Raw genomic sequence first — 14839 nt, 5'->3', positions numbered from 1 at the left:
GTTAATTTCTCTTTCTAGTAGTTTGTTATTAGTGTACAGAAACACAACAGATTGATGTATATTAATTTTGTACCCTGAAACTTTACTGAATTCATTTATTAGTTCTAATAGATTTTGGTGGTGTCTTTAGGATTTCTATGTATAGTATTATGTCATCTGCAAACAGTGACAGTTTTACTTGTTCCTTTCCAATTTGGACACCTTTATCTCTTTTTCTTGTCTGACTGCTGTGCCTAGGACTTCTGATACTATGCTGAATAAAAGTGGTGAGAGTGGGTGTCCTTGTTTTTTTCCTGATCTTAGAGGAAATCCTTTAGCTTTTCACTATTGAGTATGATGTTGGCTGTAGTTTTCTCATATGTGGTCTTTATTATATTGAGGTATGCTCCCTCTGTACGCACTTTATTGAGAGATTTTTATCATAAGTGGATGCTGAATTTTGTCAGAAACTGTTTTTGCACCTATTGAGATGACTTCTATTCTTCAATTGGTAATGTGGTTTATCACACTGACCGACTGGCAGATACTGAACCATCATTGGCATCCCTGGGATAAATCGCACTTCATCATGACATATGATCCTTTTAATGTGTTGCTGAATTCAGTTTACTAATGTTTTGTTGAGGCCTTTTGTTATCTATGTTCCTCAGTGGTACTGGCCTGTAGTTTTCTTTTCTTTGGTGTCTTGCTCTGGTTTTTGTTATGAGGGCACACTCTTCTCTAGCCACCAGAGCTGCATGCTCTAGGAGTGCCCCCTATGTAGGCTGTGTGCACGCTTCTGTTGTGGCAGTGCCAACTAGTGTGGGTGCGCTGGTAGGCAGGGCTGGCCCCTGGCCTGGTTGGCTGCAATGCCGCAGTGACTAGGGGCCCCTGGAGGGTGGAGCAGGCTTTCTGCATGGCTGTCTGCACAGCCTGGAGGGCTTGCAGCTGGTGCTGACCCACTGGAGGGCAGAGAATCCCCTGGAACTAATAGGCTAGTGGGAGGATCCCAAAACAGTCTTTTGCCAGCGCCAGTGTTATTGCAGTAGAATAAGCTCCCAAAAATGGATGCTTCCAGCATCTCCATCCCCAGGGCGAGTCTCAGTTGCCTCCTGCCTCTCCAGTGCGCTCTCCAAGATCAGCAAGTGGTTCTGACACAGTGACCTTTCAAACTACTTCCTCTGCCCTGGGACTTGAAGCATGGGAGAATTTGTGCACGCCCTTTAAGAGCAGAGTCTGTTTCCTATAGCCCTCCAGTTCTCCCAAACATAAGCCCTACTGGTTTTCAAAGCCAGAAGTTCTGAGGACTCATCTTCCTGGTGCAGGACTTTTAGGCTGGGGAGGACAATGTGGGGCTTGGACCCCTCACTTCTTAGGAAGGACTTCTACAATTGTGATATACCTCCTGTTTATAGGTCACTGACCAAAGGGTGTGGGTCCTGACTATACCACATCTCTGCCCTTCCTACCCATCTTGGTGTTGTTCCTTCTTTATGACTTTTGCTGTGGAATATCTTTTCTGCTAGTGTTCAGGTCATTCTCATAGATGGTTTCCCTGTAAGTAACTGTAATTTTGGTACGTCTGTTGGAGGAGGCGAGTTCAAGGTCTTCCTACTCCACCTTCTTGACCCCACCCTTGCTTTAAATTTAGACCAGGATAAAAACAGAAGCTGCTTAAGTGGGAGACCTAACTATAGGTTACACTTACATTCGTTTTATTCTCACAAAATTATTTTGCGGACTTCCCTGGTGGCGCAGTGGTTAAGAATCTGCCTGCCAATGCAGGGGACACAGGTTCGATCCCTGGTCCGGGAAGATCCCACATGCCGTGGAGCAACTAAGCCCGTGTGCCACAACTACTGAGCCTGCGCTCTAGAGCCCATGAGCCACAACTACTGAGCCCACGTGCCACAACTACTGAAGCCCACATGCCTAGAGCCCATGCTCCGCAACAAGAGAAGCCACTGCAATGAGAAGCCCACGCACCGCCACGAAGAGTAGCCCCCGCTCGCCGCAACTAGAGAAAAGCACGTGCGCAGCAATGAAGTCCCAACACAGCCAAAAATAAATAAATAAATGAATTTTAAAAAATTATTTTGTGCTGAAAAGGAAAAGAAAGAAGTGAATGCAAAAAACTGGACTGTTATTTGAGTGTTGGAAAATATTGTTTGAAGTGTACTACTTACAGCAGTAATCAGGTGTTCTCCATGGAATGCAAATGTCAAACTTGTTACATAGAGCCACATATGCAGAAAGGGCATCACATTCATAGTTCCAAAAATAGGTATAATTGATCCACATCTTTTCACAAAAGTCTTGTGGTGAAACCTAGAGATACATTGTGCCTTGGGATAAGTTATGTTGTTTTATTTCTCTGAAGGCCCTAGCTAAACTATTTGGAGAATCAAAAGGTAGCAAGTTAATATTCATTATAGTTCCTCTTTGACCTTAGATTTTCAAAGCTTCGTAATATTAGATGTCACTTCTGAATTTATAATTTTTTAAACACACAGTTTTAGATAAGATTAATATTGTCTGTACTAATGTACATAAATCTATCTTATAAAGATGGAAAAGAAACAGAGTATGTGGATCTAGCAAAAACCTATTTCTGATATTACATTTTGGGTTACAATCATGTTTTCTATATACTGAATAAGACTTTGATCTATTACAGATAAAACTGGAAACTCCTAAAGCTTTCTGTAATGATACATGGCACTGCCCATTAAATGAGGTTATAAATGCTTCTCAAAAAATCGTGTACTAATATTGAACATTAGTCAAATAATTTATATAATTTGTCATGCGTCAACTTAATTAGAAACTCATTTTTTCTACAGATTATGTTTCATTTTGATCTAGAGATACCTGAAATCTAAATAATTTAACTTGTAACAACATTCACTCCAATTTTTCTCTGCTCATTTATTCAGCAAACATACTAAGCAACTACATTCAGATGTTAAATTTGGACACAGGTCAAAGTGTCAGATAAAAATACTTAATATTTTTCATATCCTATCATTTTTTCTTCAAGGTCCATATCTATAAAAACTAAGATATTACTTCCTTTTTAGTCTCCTCTGTTGAATCTCCTCAGTTTCCAACCATTTCACTTTTCATGGAATACTTGCTATGATCATCAAGAGCCCCCTACTTGTCAAATCCAGGGAACACCCTGATATTCTAAACCCTCGCCAACCTCTCAGAGGCGTATAATGCCATGCACGGCCCCTGTGTCTTAAAAGCCTCTCCCTTGACTTTGAGAGCACCACACTCTGGTGCCTTTCCATCTGTTCATTGCTGTCTCCTCTTCCTGATTCATTCTGAGTATTTGTCTAGACCCCTTCCTTGATCGCCCTGTCTACTCACTACAAACGCTCTTCCTGGGCTCACCCATTCCCACAGTTTCTACCGCCATCTTGGGCATTTACGTCTTCACCTTGGTTTCTTCATAAGTTAAATAGAGTTAATAATAAACCTACTACTACTTAAGATTGCTGTGAGCTAATATATGGAAAGTATAGAGAGCAGACTCTGGCACATCATACATGAGTTACTGTTATTTTTAAAAACTCCATATACTAATAACTCCCCAAACTTGACCTCTGGCTTCAACTGGTCTCCTCTGAGATCTAGAATAGCTTCAAATTTTTTCTGGGTATTTTTGCCTTGAAGTCCCACATGACTTAATTTTTCCAATATAAAAAAAATTGTAACCCTTCTCTACTGAACCCACAAAAGCTGATTCTCCTGTATCCTCCATTTACTTATGCATCCTTTCACAGTTTATTGAGCACCTAACTACTTATCAGGCACCGTACTATTCATGAGGAATATAAAGGTGATTAAAACAGACCTGTTCTCTGCCTTGTGGATCTCATAGTTAAAGCCTACGTGTTGAATCAAGAGGAGTCACCATGCTAAAATAGATCAGAGGAGGGAAGTATTCTAGCTTAGGACACTCCAAGCATAAAAGCCCATTTGCAATAGTGCAACAGTTGAAAGGAGACTGGAATGCCTGGAGCTTAGCCAGTAAGAAAAGTGTAGCACAAGAGGAAGCTGGAAAAGTAGGCAGGCCAAAGCATAGAGGAAATTATAAGCCCTGATAAATTTAGAGCGTATTCGAAGGGTAAGTGAAAGACACTGAAGGATTTTAGGTAGAGAAATAATCCAACTGTGTTTCCATTTTCAAAAGAACATCTGCCTGCTATGTGGAGATTTGCAAATGAGGATGAAGATTAGAAGCGGAAAAACGAAATGTCAAGCATTCCTTTCTTTTGCCATCAAATTCACTGGGAGGAACCTAAGGGAAAGCTGGAGCTATCATAGACTAAATGGTACCCTATGTTGCCTCACTATGCCTTGAATAGTCAAGTTGAAAAGTTTCCTGATGTAATCAACCTTCTAAGTTCCCAGTTAAAAATGCAATTTTTGAAAGTCCTTATGCTTTAAAAAGACAGATTACAATGACACTGAAATGAGTTAAAAGGTATTTGCTATTTTTTTCATTTTTATATGCATGCATTTTAAAATGTAAACATTTAAAACTTACTTTGTTGCAAATCTCTGAGCAAAACTGAAGCTCCAGAAAGATACACCATTTTTATCCCATGACTTCATATCCTTTGTCTTTTCCCTCAGAGAACTCATAGAGGGCAGGCTGAGAACTATGGCGTCTACGCTTGATGGTCGAACACAGAAATCCTAGAGTGAACTCCTTCTGCTTTGACAATTCACTCACTCTCCTTCCCAGACTTCGCCCCTCCGTAAGTCTTGCACTAAGCTATTTCAGTGTTTTCCTAACATGGCCTTTTCCAGCAACCCTGCTCTTGTCATACTGTTTTCTTGGCCTAGGTCTCCCTTCCTCCCTCTTCTCTCCTGGCAAACTCATCCTTCTAAATAATTAAGATGTCTGAAACCCTGGGAAGTCTTCTCCCGACTTGGGTGCCTATGCATCTCCATACTGTATATGTTGATTAATCTGTTCACAGACTTGCCTTCCTTCTAGACTCTTCGAGAGCAAGGAGAGGGTCTTACTCATCTTTGTATCATAGGAGTTTAACACAGTGCCTAGTAGGTACTTGATCTCACTAACTTTTCATTTAACGATACACGAAATGCTGTATTTGTCTGTCTTTTGTCTCTAACAACAGATCTTTTTTTAACGATGCAGATTATTTAAAATATCTACTAGCCACCTAAAGTCAGAAAGTTAGAGACTAATAAAGAACAATTAAATTGTTCTCCTAAGTTAGAGACTAATAAAGAACAATTAAATTGTTCTCCTAAGAGGCCAGGAATTGATTAAAGCCTCACTGTCTTGGTTTCGATACTGGGTTATCAAATGGCATTCATCTCTTTCTCCTAGAGGCATTTATTCATAGGACAAAATTTCACTTTTCTTGAAAGCTGTAGATATAGTTCAGAAAAAAAAAAACATGGGGGGAAAAAGATAATTACCCTTCCTGTTCTATAAGTCAATAAACAGTAAATGATTTTGAATTCCAAAGCGTACTGAGAGGAGGTTTGGGGATAAACTATTCTCAGTAGAAGAACATCATGGCAAGAACAAGAATTTATTGGCTTTTCCTCTCAACATGTCTAACATGACAGTTCTGATTTATGGTTGCTTTCAACTTACTTCATTATGGCATGGGATGAAAACTCTTCTATTTAATAACTCGATGCAGTGACTGCAGTCGTGCTCAGTACAATTTCTAAAAGGTCTCCTCGTTGTTACTTCAAATGATTTCTCAATTTCCCAGCTCTCAATAAATAATTCTATGTCTTCTATATTCGTAATGATTGTGCCATTTTGCATCCTTAGATCATCATCTGGATCTTCATTGCAAGTTCCTAAAAAGATGTGTGACATTTAGAAGGAAAATTTTTTTCCCTTAAACCAAATATAGGCAGCAGAAGTAAATCATCTCAATAACTGATTTAAAATGAATAAATTATTTACTGAATCAGGCACCAAATTTATGTCCTTTGACTTTAACGTTGATTGATTTTTTTAAATTATGTGTCTGATTCTTTGATAAAATAGTGTAGAACTGTCTTAACCAGATAAGAAAGAAATTATAATCCTAGAAGTCAAGATATGTTGAAAGATCATAGAAGAAGAAAGAGGAGATTGATTCTGTCCCTACACTCTTCCACTATTACCACTATCTCATAATTTAAGAACTAGTTCTTAAATCTGACAGGGTATTCCCCAGAATAGTAGACATTTTGTGATTGCCTCCTAAGCATCTATTCCCCCAGGAAAACCCTGCCTGAAAACATTAAATTTTTCTCTTCAGGAACTATCTCTGCCCCATTACCTAGCACATGACGCCACTCCAGCAGAGGGCCCTGGTGAGCATAAAGGTAAGCCTTACTCCCTTTCATTAACAACTGTTACAGGTAATCCAGGCATAAACCAGTCAGCTTGTGGCAGTCACTTAGACACACAGATTTGTTCAACATTAGAACAACCATTGTTAAGCTCAGGATTTGACCTGGAGAATTCTAGGACATAGACAATCTCTCTTCCTTGCAATGACATGGCCGATTGATGGCTGTGATGCTGTGACCTGCTATAGCCTCTAGCTTCCTTCAGGGAAGCCAAACTGAGGACAGAGCTTACTTTTAATCTAGTGAAGTGAAAAACCAAGGGAAGTACAGAGAAATGGGCCTAGGACCCTGATCATACCTTACCTGAATCCCACCCTACTTTAAGACATAATTTTTTCTTAATTCCCAAGGCTCCTAGCTATAAAAGATACGAGTTAAACATTTTTTTCAAATATCAAATCTTAATCCTCAAGCAGTTATAACAAGATCAATAAAGGTTTCTGCTGCCATAGTTGCCCCACACTTGTAAATATACAGGAGACTGAGTACAGTGCAAATAAATAAATTAAAAAAACTCAAGCTAAGTGAACTATACTGTAAAGCAGCTATGTTTAAAGTCTAAACTCTTCTGGGAAGAGGTATTGGTAGTAAAGATATGTTTTCATTGCAACTCTAGCCATCACTCCTGCAGACTTCACAGTGCTATGTAGAACAAGTTGTCAATATAGACCTCCCATTCTGGTGTCCATACTCAGTTTGGGTCACACTCTTGTCCACTACAACTCAATCAGCCAGCACCCTGATTTCCTTTTAACAAACCACCGCTCTCCCATTGTGGAGGGCAGGAAGTTTAGGGGGTGACCCTTGTTAGCAAAAAGGTGACCCTAGCCCCTTCTCTATAGTGACTAGTTAAGAATCCAGTTAGCAGACTGTCTCCATAAAAGCATGAGCTGACAGTAGAGGAAAAGAACCAAACAAACATGAAAATCAAGCAGAAGTTATAGCACACAGAAGTGATAAATCAGAAAAGAAAATATGCATTCCCCAAATCCCTGAGTTATTACTCAATAATATCTATTGGGTTATTATGTATACCCAATACCATGTATATACAATAACTATTTCCACAATGATAACCTAAGTCACCACAGAAGTCTGTGCTGTGTTTAGCATGCTCTAAACAGGCAAGGAAATTGTAAACCATTTTAGCCAAACTTTCCACTAAATCCTTTACGTTTTTGAAGAAGAAATTTGGGTATCTCATATAATTTGTTGAGAGCAAGGACCTGGTCTATTTGTTTTGAGTTGTCAGCACCAAGCATAATGCCAGACACTCAGAAGCTGATCCATTAACTTTTACTCAATTAATATTTAGTGAGTTTAAAATAGATGTATTTGTACTAAGCTAATATTTATTGACTGTATTAAGCAATGTGTTAAGTGTTTTACGTTAACTTTCACATTCAATTCTAACAACAATTTTGAAGGTAGATTTTACTATTCCCATTTTAAAGATAAGGAAACTGATGTTCACTTAAACATCTGTAAACGGGATAGCTCTGGCAGACACCAGGGCCAGAATTGTTCTTTTTATTTTGTTATGTACCTAGAGATATTTCTAATTTGTTTCCTTTGGCTTATCACTATGTATCTATGTAACATATTGTGATAAGGAAGTGTAAGATGTACCTTTACACTTAGGTTACACTTATGGAACCTAAGTGTAAAGGTACGTCTAGGCTTTACACTTCATAAGAAAACTGGGACTAATATTCAGAACACTGTGTTCCCTGTATATAACTTTCAAGATGACTTAACTAAATTTTCTTTGATTTCAAACTTAAAAAAATAAGAAACAAAGTTATTTAAGTCTTTAATCATTCTATGCCTCATTTTTATCACTTATAAATTAACACTAGTGCCTACTTATTGAGGCTACTGTTAGAATTAAATGAGTTAAAGTATGTAAAATAATGCCTGACACTTCATTAATGCGTAATAAAGATGAGCTAGTAGGAATACAAACAGTATTGTAGAAACAGTGGTAAGCATATATTTCCATAAAATACCCAAGTTGAACTGTTATTTCTTGCTTCTAAGTCCATTTATGGAAAGACATTGCTTCCTTCACTACTCACATGGGGAACTGAAAGTTAACATCACTTCTCCAACCCAAAAAATGGGGCAAGAGGGGTCAAGACGGTGTAATGTGAACAGAAAAAAAAAAGAAGAAATAGAGATTTGAAAAGCAGTGCTTACCACAAAGTCCTTCTGTGTAGGATGACAAGTTAAATTGAGAGCCAAAATGAATGTCTATGATCCCTGTAAGATGAGCCCACTTTATGATTAGTCCAGCTGGAGTAGTAATCACATACACTGAACCAGAATCCTCTATGGACAGATCTTCATTTGAAAAAGGCAAGGGTACAGCAATAGAATCCACTTCTACCTAAAATTACAAAATGCATTTACACCTATTAGAACAATGTTTATGTTTTAATATACACTCATAAAAATTAGGAAAATTCAGATTATTCCATTTCTTCTGATTTAACGTAAACTATTTTTAAATGCTTAAAAATCTATTTGCTGCTGCCACAGTTTCTCACAACTCCTAAGTTCTTTTATTGTTCTTTTGCTGTCTTGCTATAGTCAATATTTGTTCTAACCTCATTGCCCTTTATTTTCTTCAAAACCTAACTTTCTTCTAAGTTATATATGCTTTTTTATGTTTCCCCCAATATATGTTGATTATACCATTACCTCCTAATATAAATTAAAGATAATAAAGTTTTTTTCAGGATGTTTTCTTTAATCTGGGTCCTCTATTTGATCTTCTAAATCAGTGTTTGTTTAATTATAATGTTCATAATAACCATCTGTGAAGCTTGGTAAAGATTAAGATTACCAGAAATTCTACTTCCAAGGTTTGGATTGGATCCTAGATCTTATATTTTTAACACGTTTTCTTGGTAATACTAATATAAGGAATCCAAGAATTTTTACTTTGAAAACAGTGCTTTAAATAACAATGATGACATGGAACCATGAGCTGTAACTAGCAGTAAATTTCTCAGAGTTCTATCTGACTAACCATCCAATTTCTCATCTTTATATCTTCTTCCTCTTGCCACCCTCAAGCTGAAACAGCCTTCTTTGCCTGGTTAATTTCTACTCATTCTTTAAGATTTATCTTAGGTGTCACCTCCTCCAAAAATATCCACTTGACCCTCCTATAAACTGCATTTTTCAATGACCTGTATCTCTGTTTCCATGATATCTTGGTCATCACTCTATCACTATAGCTCCTACTGCCTTTTAATTGGCAGATAATGACATTTATGCACCCCACACACAACTGCAAGTTACTTGAGATCAGGACCTGTGTCATTTTATCACATAAACTCACTAAATGATTTTTTAAGTTAACAAGTTTTCAACTGAATACATGACCAGCCATCAGTTCAGCTGAGGCCAAAAATAAGCCCTTCCAACCAAATGTTCACAACAACAGCACGGACCAGGTTTGAGTTTAATTTCCCACCCACTTCCTGTTAATATACCAACCTCATTAAAATCAAAGGTATATATAGAAATTCTCATGTCCAAAAAAGTAACACATTCATATATTTTAAGTTTGACTTAAAATTAAACTTTCTGATACCTTACCGCATTTTAGGCTTGCTTTAACACTGTTTCCAGTCTAGAATGTATGGCCTGTGCTAACAGAATTATTTCCAGAAAGCATATAACATCTCAGCCATTTTGAGCAAAATCTTTATAAATTATTTTTTTATGTTTTTGAGAGACCATGTAGACCTGAGTGAAGCATCCAGCTTATAACTCACTCCTATTTGGTAAATATAATTCCTTTGGATAAAGGTTTTTCCTGTAAAATCAAATGGCTCCTTTCCAACTTTTTAATGGTACATTACTCTTCTTCAGTTCATTTCAACAAATTTAAATATTCCTTCATTTTTTTAAGCTATCAATTAATGGTGTCAACATTTCAAAACTACTCTTTCCCTCTGTTTTTCTCTCAGTAGTCTTCCTTCGGGTGTTCTTGGCTGCTACCCTTTGCAACCTTATGATCCTCTCTTTCACATCATTTCCACTTTGTCTAATCTGAAACACTAAACATTAACTCTGACACTAAGAAGCTTGGCCACTCATATGATCCAAGAGAGCTTTAGCATGTTTAACATGGCTGTTTCAGTTAACCTCAAAAGGGGAGAAACATTTGCAACCGTTGGCATGTTATGGTAGGAGACATACAATAGTATGAAACACATTTTCAACTGTCCATGAAAAGAATGATTAGACATCATAGCAATGAAATTCCACTGATGTGTTTAATTTCCCCTCTTTTTGGAAATAACTGTGCTTATGTAATTTCTCAATTTCATCCATTATGAGGATATGCTTTACTTTGTGTTCCTACCTTTCTTGCTGCCCGATTGACAAGTACTTTATGTACAGGTGTGGTCAAATTTAACTTCTTAAAACAAAGTGCAGAGATTCTTCCAGAGGAAGCCTTAATTTGAAAGAAAATTGAAACTTTATGTAGTTAAACATAATTTTAGCAATAAACATAAGTAATTCACTAGACATTTTGCAGATACTCACTAGCTTTTTAAATGAGTTTCCATTCTGAAAGAAAAAACATTTAAAAAAAATACATTACTTGATTTTTTAAAACCTTATTTGGATTAATACTATATGCCTCTAAATATATTCACATGAAACACGTTTTGTTTTAAGTACCAGAAGATAAATCTCAGTGAGTTGTTGAGTCCTTTCTTACTCTGGGAATACCTAATGTTGCAACATACTTCTGCTACTAGATTTATGAAGAAATGACAAAAGAATAGATTATGACTTACCTGATTCATGGAACATTTTTCAATATGAGCAACTATAACTTCTCCAGGAATTCTTACTAAGATATAAGAAGCCATACTATACAATGCTGCATTATTTCCATCAAATGTAATAATGCTGAGTTCTGACAACATGGAACACCGACCTAAAAAGTGGTAGAGAGTAGATTTAGTCTATTAACTAATTATTTGTATTACAGTAATAACTGCTCCTTTTAAAACATCTTTTAAATTAGTCTCCTTATGTTTGACAAAAAGCAACTCTAAAAGTTACTGGGAATCAAAATCATAAATCAAATGAAGAAAGTTCAACAATAACTTTGTCTTGATGAGGTGATTGCTTCAAAAAAAATAATAATCTCCCCCGATTAAAAATTCATTGCCATGTAAGGAACGCAGACTTACACGGACATTCCCACTCAGGGCAGCAAATATCTCTGTTCACTTGAACAGCTCTTCCCCGGAAACCACAGTCAGGCATTTCTATGTCCTTTGGGCAATTAAGAGACCAGTTGTACAACTTCCATTCCTTATCAAGGCATATATATTGGGTACAATTATAAACAGGATCAAATTCTTGAGGCTGTTAATAAAAAAGAAAATTAATGCATATTTTTCCATTTTCAACTAATGTTTTAATTTTTAAATTTCCCATTCACATTGCTTATAGTGTACATTTCCTAAATACAAAAGCTTTTGAAAGATGAACAATTAAAATTTCACTACAGCTTTTTGTTGAAGTATCCTCTCTGAAATATTCAGTATGAACTTCATTTAAACTTTATCTTAATATTGATTTGACTATCAGAATTGCCCAGATACCCAACTTCTGAGCAAACTGAAGTCTTGTCCTAAATTGTCTAGATTAGTGCTTTGCAAGCAGACTTATACAGTGGCAGTCAACCTTTCATATTATGTTGTATAAAGCTAGTATATGATTAAGACTTCTGTTGAGGTCAGTTTAAAAAAAATTACAACTTAATATTATCCATATATTCCATTAAAACTCAAATGTGATATCAGTTTGACAGCACCTGGATAGAATCATAAATTACTTTTTATATATAGCTCACAGACTTCTAGATAAATAAATAAAAAAATAAATAAGTGGTAGATTTTTTTATAAATTACATTCTATATAAATTATAGTAATAACTATAGCAATGATAAATAATATAACACTTATTACACTCCAGACATTGTTCTAATTAGTCTATTTTATTCCCACAAAAACACCCTCTGAGGTAGGAGCTAATATTTTTCCCTATTTCTCAGATAGAAAATCAGGTTTAAGGTCAAATTAACTTGCCCTGAGTTTCATAGCTAGTAGAGTCAGAACTTAAATTCAGGCATTGTTGCTCTGAAGACCAGTGCTCTTAACCACTACTCTATACTGCATCTCAGGGGATGGAGGAAGAAAAATTAACATCTATTTAGCACCTATTATATATCATGCACTAATAAAGTAGCTTTTTTCATTTAATTCTCCCTAAATTTTGTGGGGCAGTTTCTATCATTCCAGTGTTATACATGATAAAAAATAAGAATAAGAGAGGGTAAAGAGTTTTCTAAATAGTGAGACTATTAAGAGAGGACTTCTCAATTTAAAAGCCAAAAGTAGGCAAATAGTCAAGTTCAGTCTTGCAAAATTTTCTGTGTATAAGTTGTATCAATTCCCAGAAAATGAAAGGAGATAGAAGAAAACTGAAACGCCTAAACAACACCTAAACCACCTAAAGAATCTATACCTTCCACTCTACTGAAAGAATCTTTAACAAGGTCACCAATGAACTCCACATTGCTAAATTCAATGATCAATTCTCAGACCCCATCTAGTTGACCTGTTAACATATTTAGTATAGCTTATTACTCCATCTTCCTTAATATTTTCTTTTCTTGGCTTCTAGATCACCTACAATCTCCTCCGTTTTCTCCTAGTTCAGTGGTTAATATCCTTTGCATGTTTGTCATTGTTTCTCAATCTGTTGAAGTTGTAGTGGCCCTTCTCTCTTCCCTGTCTTCACTCAATCCCTTTGTGATCTCATCTAATCCCACAATTTTAAATACCCTTTATCCACTGAGAATTACAAAAATTTCATCTTAACTTGATCTCTACCCTAAACTCCACTTGTGTTCACCAGATCTGTGTACCCATAGCTTTTTGATGTCTAAGAGGAATCTTAATCTTTACATGGCAAAACTGAACTCCTGACTCTACCCACCCCAGACCTTCACTTCCCACAATTTCCCCATCCTGATTAACGCCCACTTTATCCTTCAGTTGTTCAAGGCAAAACTCTTAGAATCCTTAATGCCTCTTTTTCATTCACACCTCACATCTAATTCTTCAGTAATTTCTGTAGCCTCTACCTTCAGAATAGATCCAGAACCCAGACATTTCTCACCATCTCCAATGCTATCACCTGGTCCAGATCACCATCAATCTCTTGCCTAAATTCCTGCAATAGCCTCCTAACTGGTTCTATTGTCTCTTCACACCGTACTCTCAACACAGCAGCTAAAATGATCCTGAAACAGATCAGATGATATAATTCCTCTGCTCAGAAATCTCCCTTTTCTCTTCCTGTGTCATTTAGAATGAAAGCCACAGTCTTCACAATCATCCACAAGGCCTTACATAATCTAGTTTATTTCCTACTATTATTACATAATCTAATTTACTTCCTACTATTTTACTCCATACTATTTTACTCCTTGCTATTCTTTTATTGTTTTAAGATGTTAGGTACATTCTCAGCTCAGGGCCTTGCACTTGGCTGGCCCCTCTGCCTGGAATGCTGTTGCCCTGGTTCTTTGCGTGGTTCACTCTTTCACTTCTTCAGATTTTCTGCTCTAAAGTAACAGTCACTTTCTCAGTGAGGTTCAGTGAGGATCATTTCATTGAAAATAGTTTTATTTTTCTCCTGAGCAGCAATCTCTAGCGTTTTACATAACTTGGTAATTTATTTTGCTTATTGGCTGTTTCAGAATCCAATAAAATGTAAACTCCATAAAAGCAGGAATTTTTGCCTGCTTTTATATTGCTTTACTTATGGTACCTGAATAGTTCCTAGCCAGAAATAGTGCTAAATAAAAATTGGTTGAATAAATCATTGGTTTATCAGAACAAGTAGCATATTTGGAGTAAGGAGATAATTTCTCAAGTTTCAGCCAAGACAATTACTAGCTCTGGGATTCAATGACCTTATCTTTCTTTGCTTACTGGTATATATTTGACATCTTGCACAGTGCCCGGCATATAGCAGCTGCTTAATAAATGTTTTTGAATGCCCGAAGAGAAGCCCACAATATGCTCTTTATTATTATAAAGAATTATTATCATTAAAGAATTATTAAAGAAACATAATTATTATTAAGTTAATAAATTATCCAATTAATAAATCAATAAATAAAAGTATTAAGTTATCATACGTAATTATTATTACACCTATCACACAATTACTACTATTAAGGAATCATCCTTAAGACTTCATTTGCATTTTATTTGTTTTTCTTAGTGTGACCAGAGTCTAATTACTAAGAAATATCTGACAGTTAAGGAAATAAAATTGTTAAAATGTAATGCTTATTTAATTTAGCAAAGAAAGACTAGAGAGCATACCAAAAGAAGTTTA

The 14839-nt window shown here is 36.2% G+C and overlaps 1 protein-coding gene across 1 annotated transcript in view; it reads right to left on the bottom strand.

The window, feature by feature from the left end:
• The window catches only part of OTOGL (otogelin like), a 149428-nt gene that overhangs the window by 25828 nt on the left and 108761 nt on the right, over positions 1–14839 (bottom strand). Inside the window, 7 exon segments of the mRNA XM_067697438.1 lie at positions 2166–2307; positions 5627–5841; positions 8584–8773; positions 10766–10858; positions 10951–10974; positions 11208–11350; positions 11610–11787. Coding sequence (XP_067553539.1) covers positions 2166–2307; positions 5627–5841; positions 8584–8773; positions 10766–10858; positions 10951–10974; positions 11208–11350; positions 11610–11787 — 985 coding nt within the window.

This window comes from Pseudorca crassidens, chromosome 11 (genome assembly GCF_039906515.1).
Source record: "Pseudorca crassidens isolate mPseCra1 chromosome 11, mPseCra1.hap1, whole genome shotgun sequence".
Taxonomy (NCBI): Eukaryota; Metazoa; Chordata; class Mammalia; order Artiodactyla; family Delphinidae; genus Pseudorca; species Pseudorca crassidens.
This window is presented reverse-complemented; position numbering and strand designations above follow the sequence as displayed.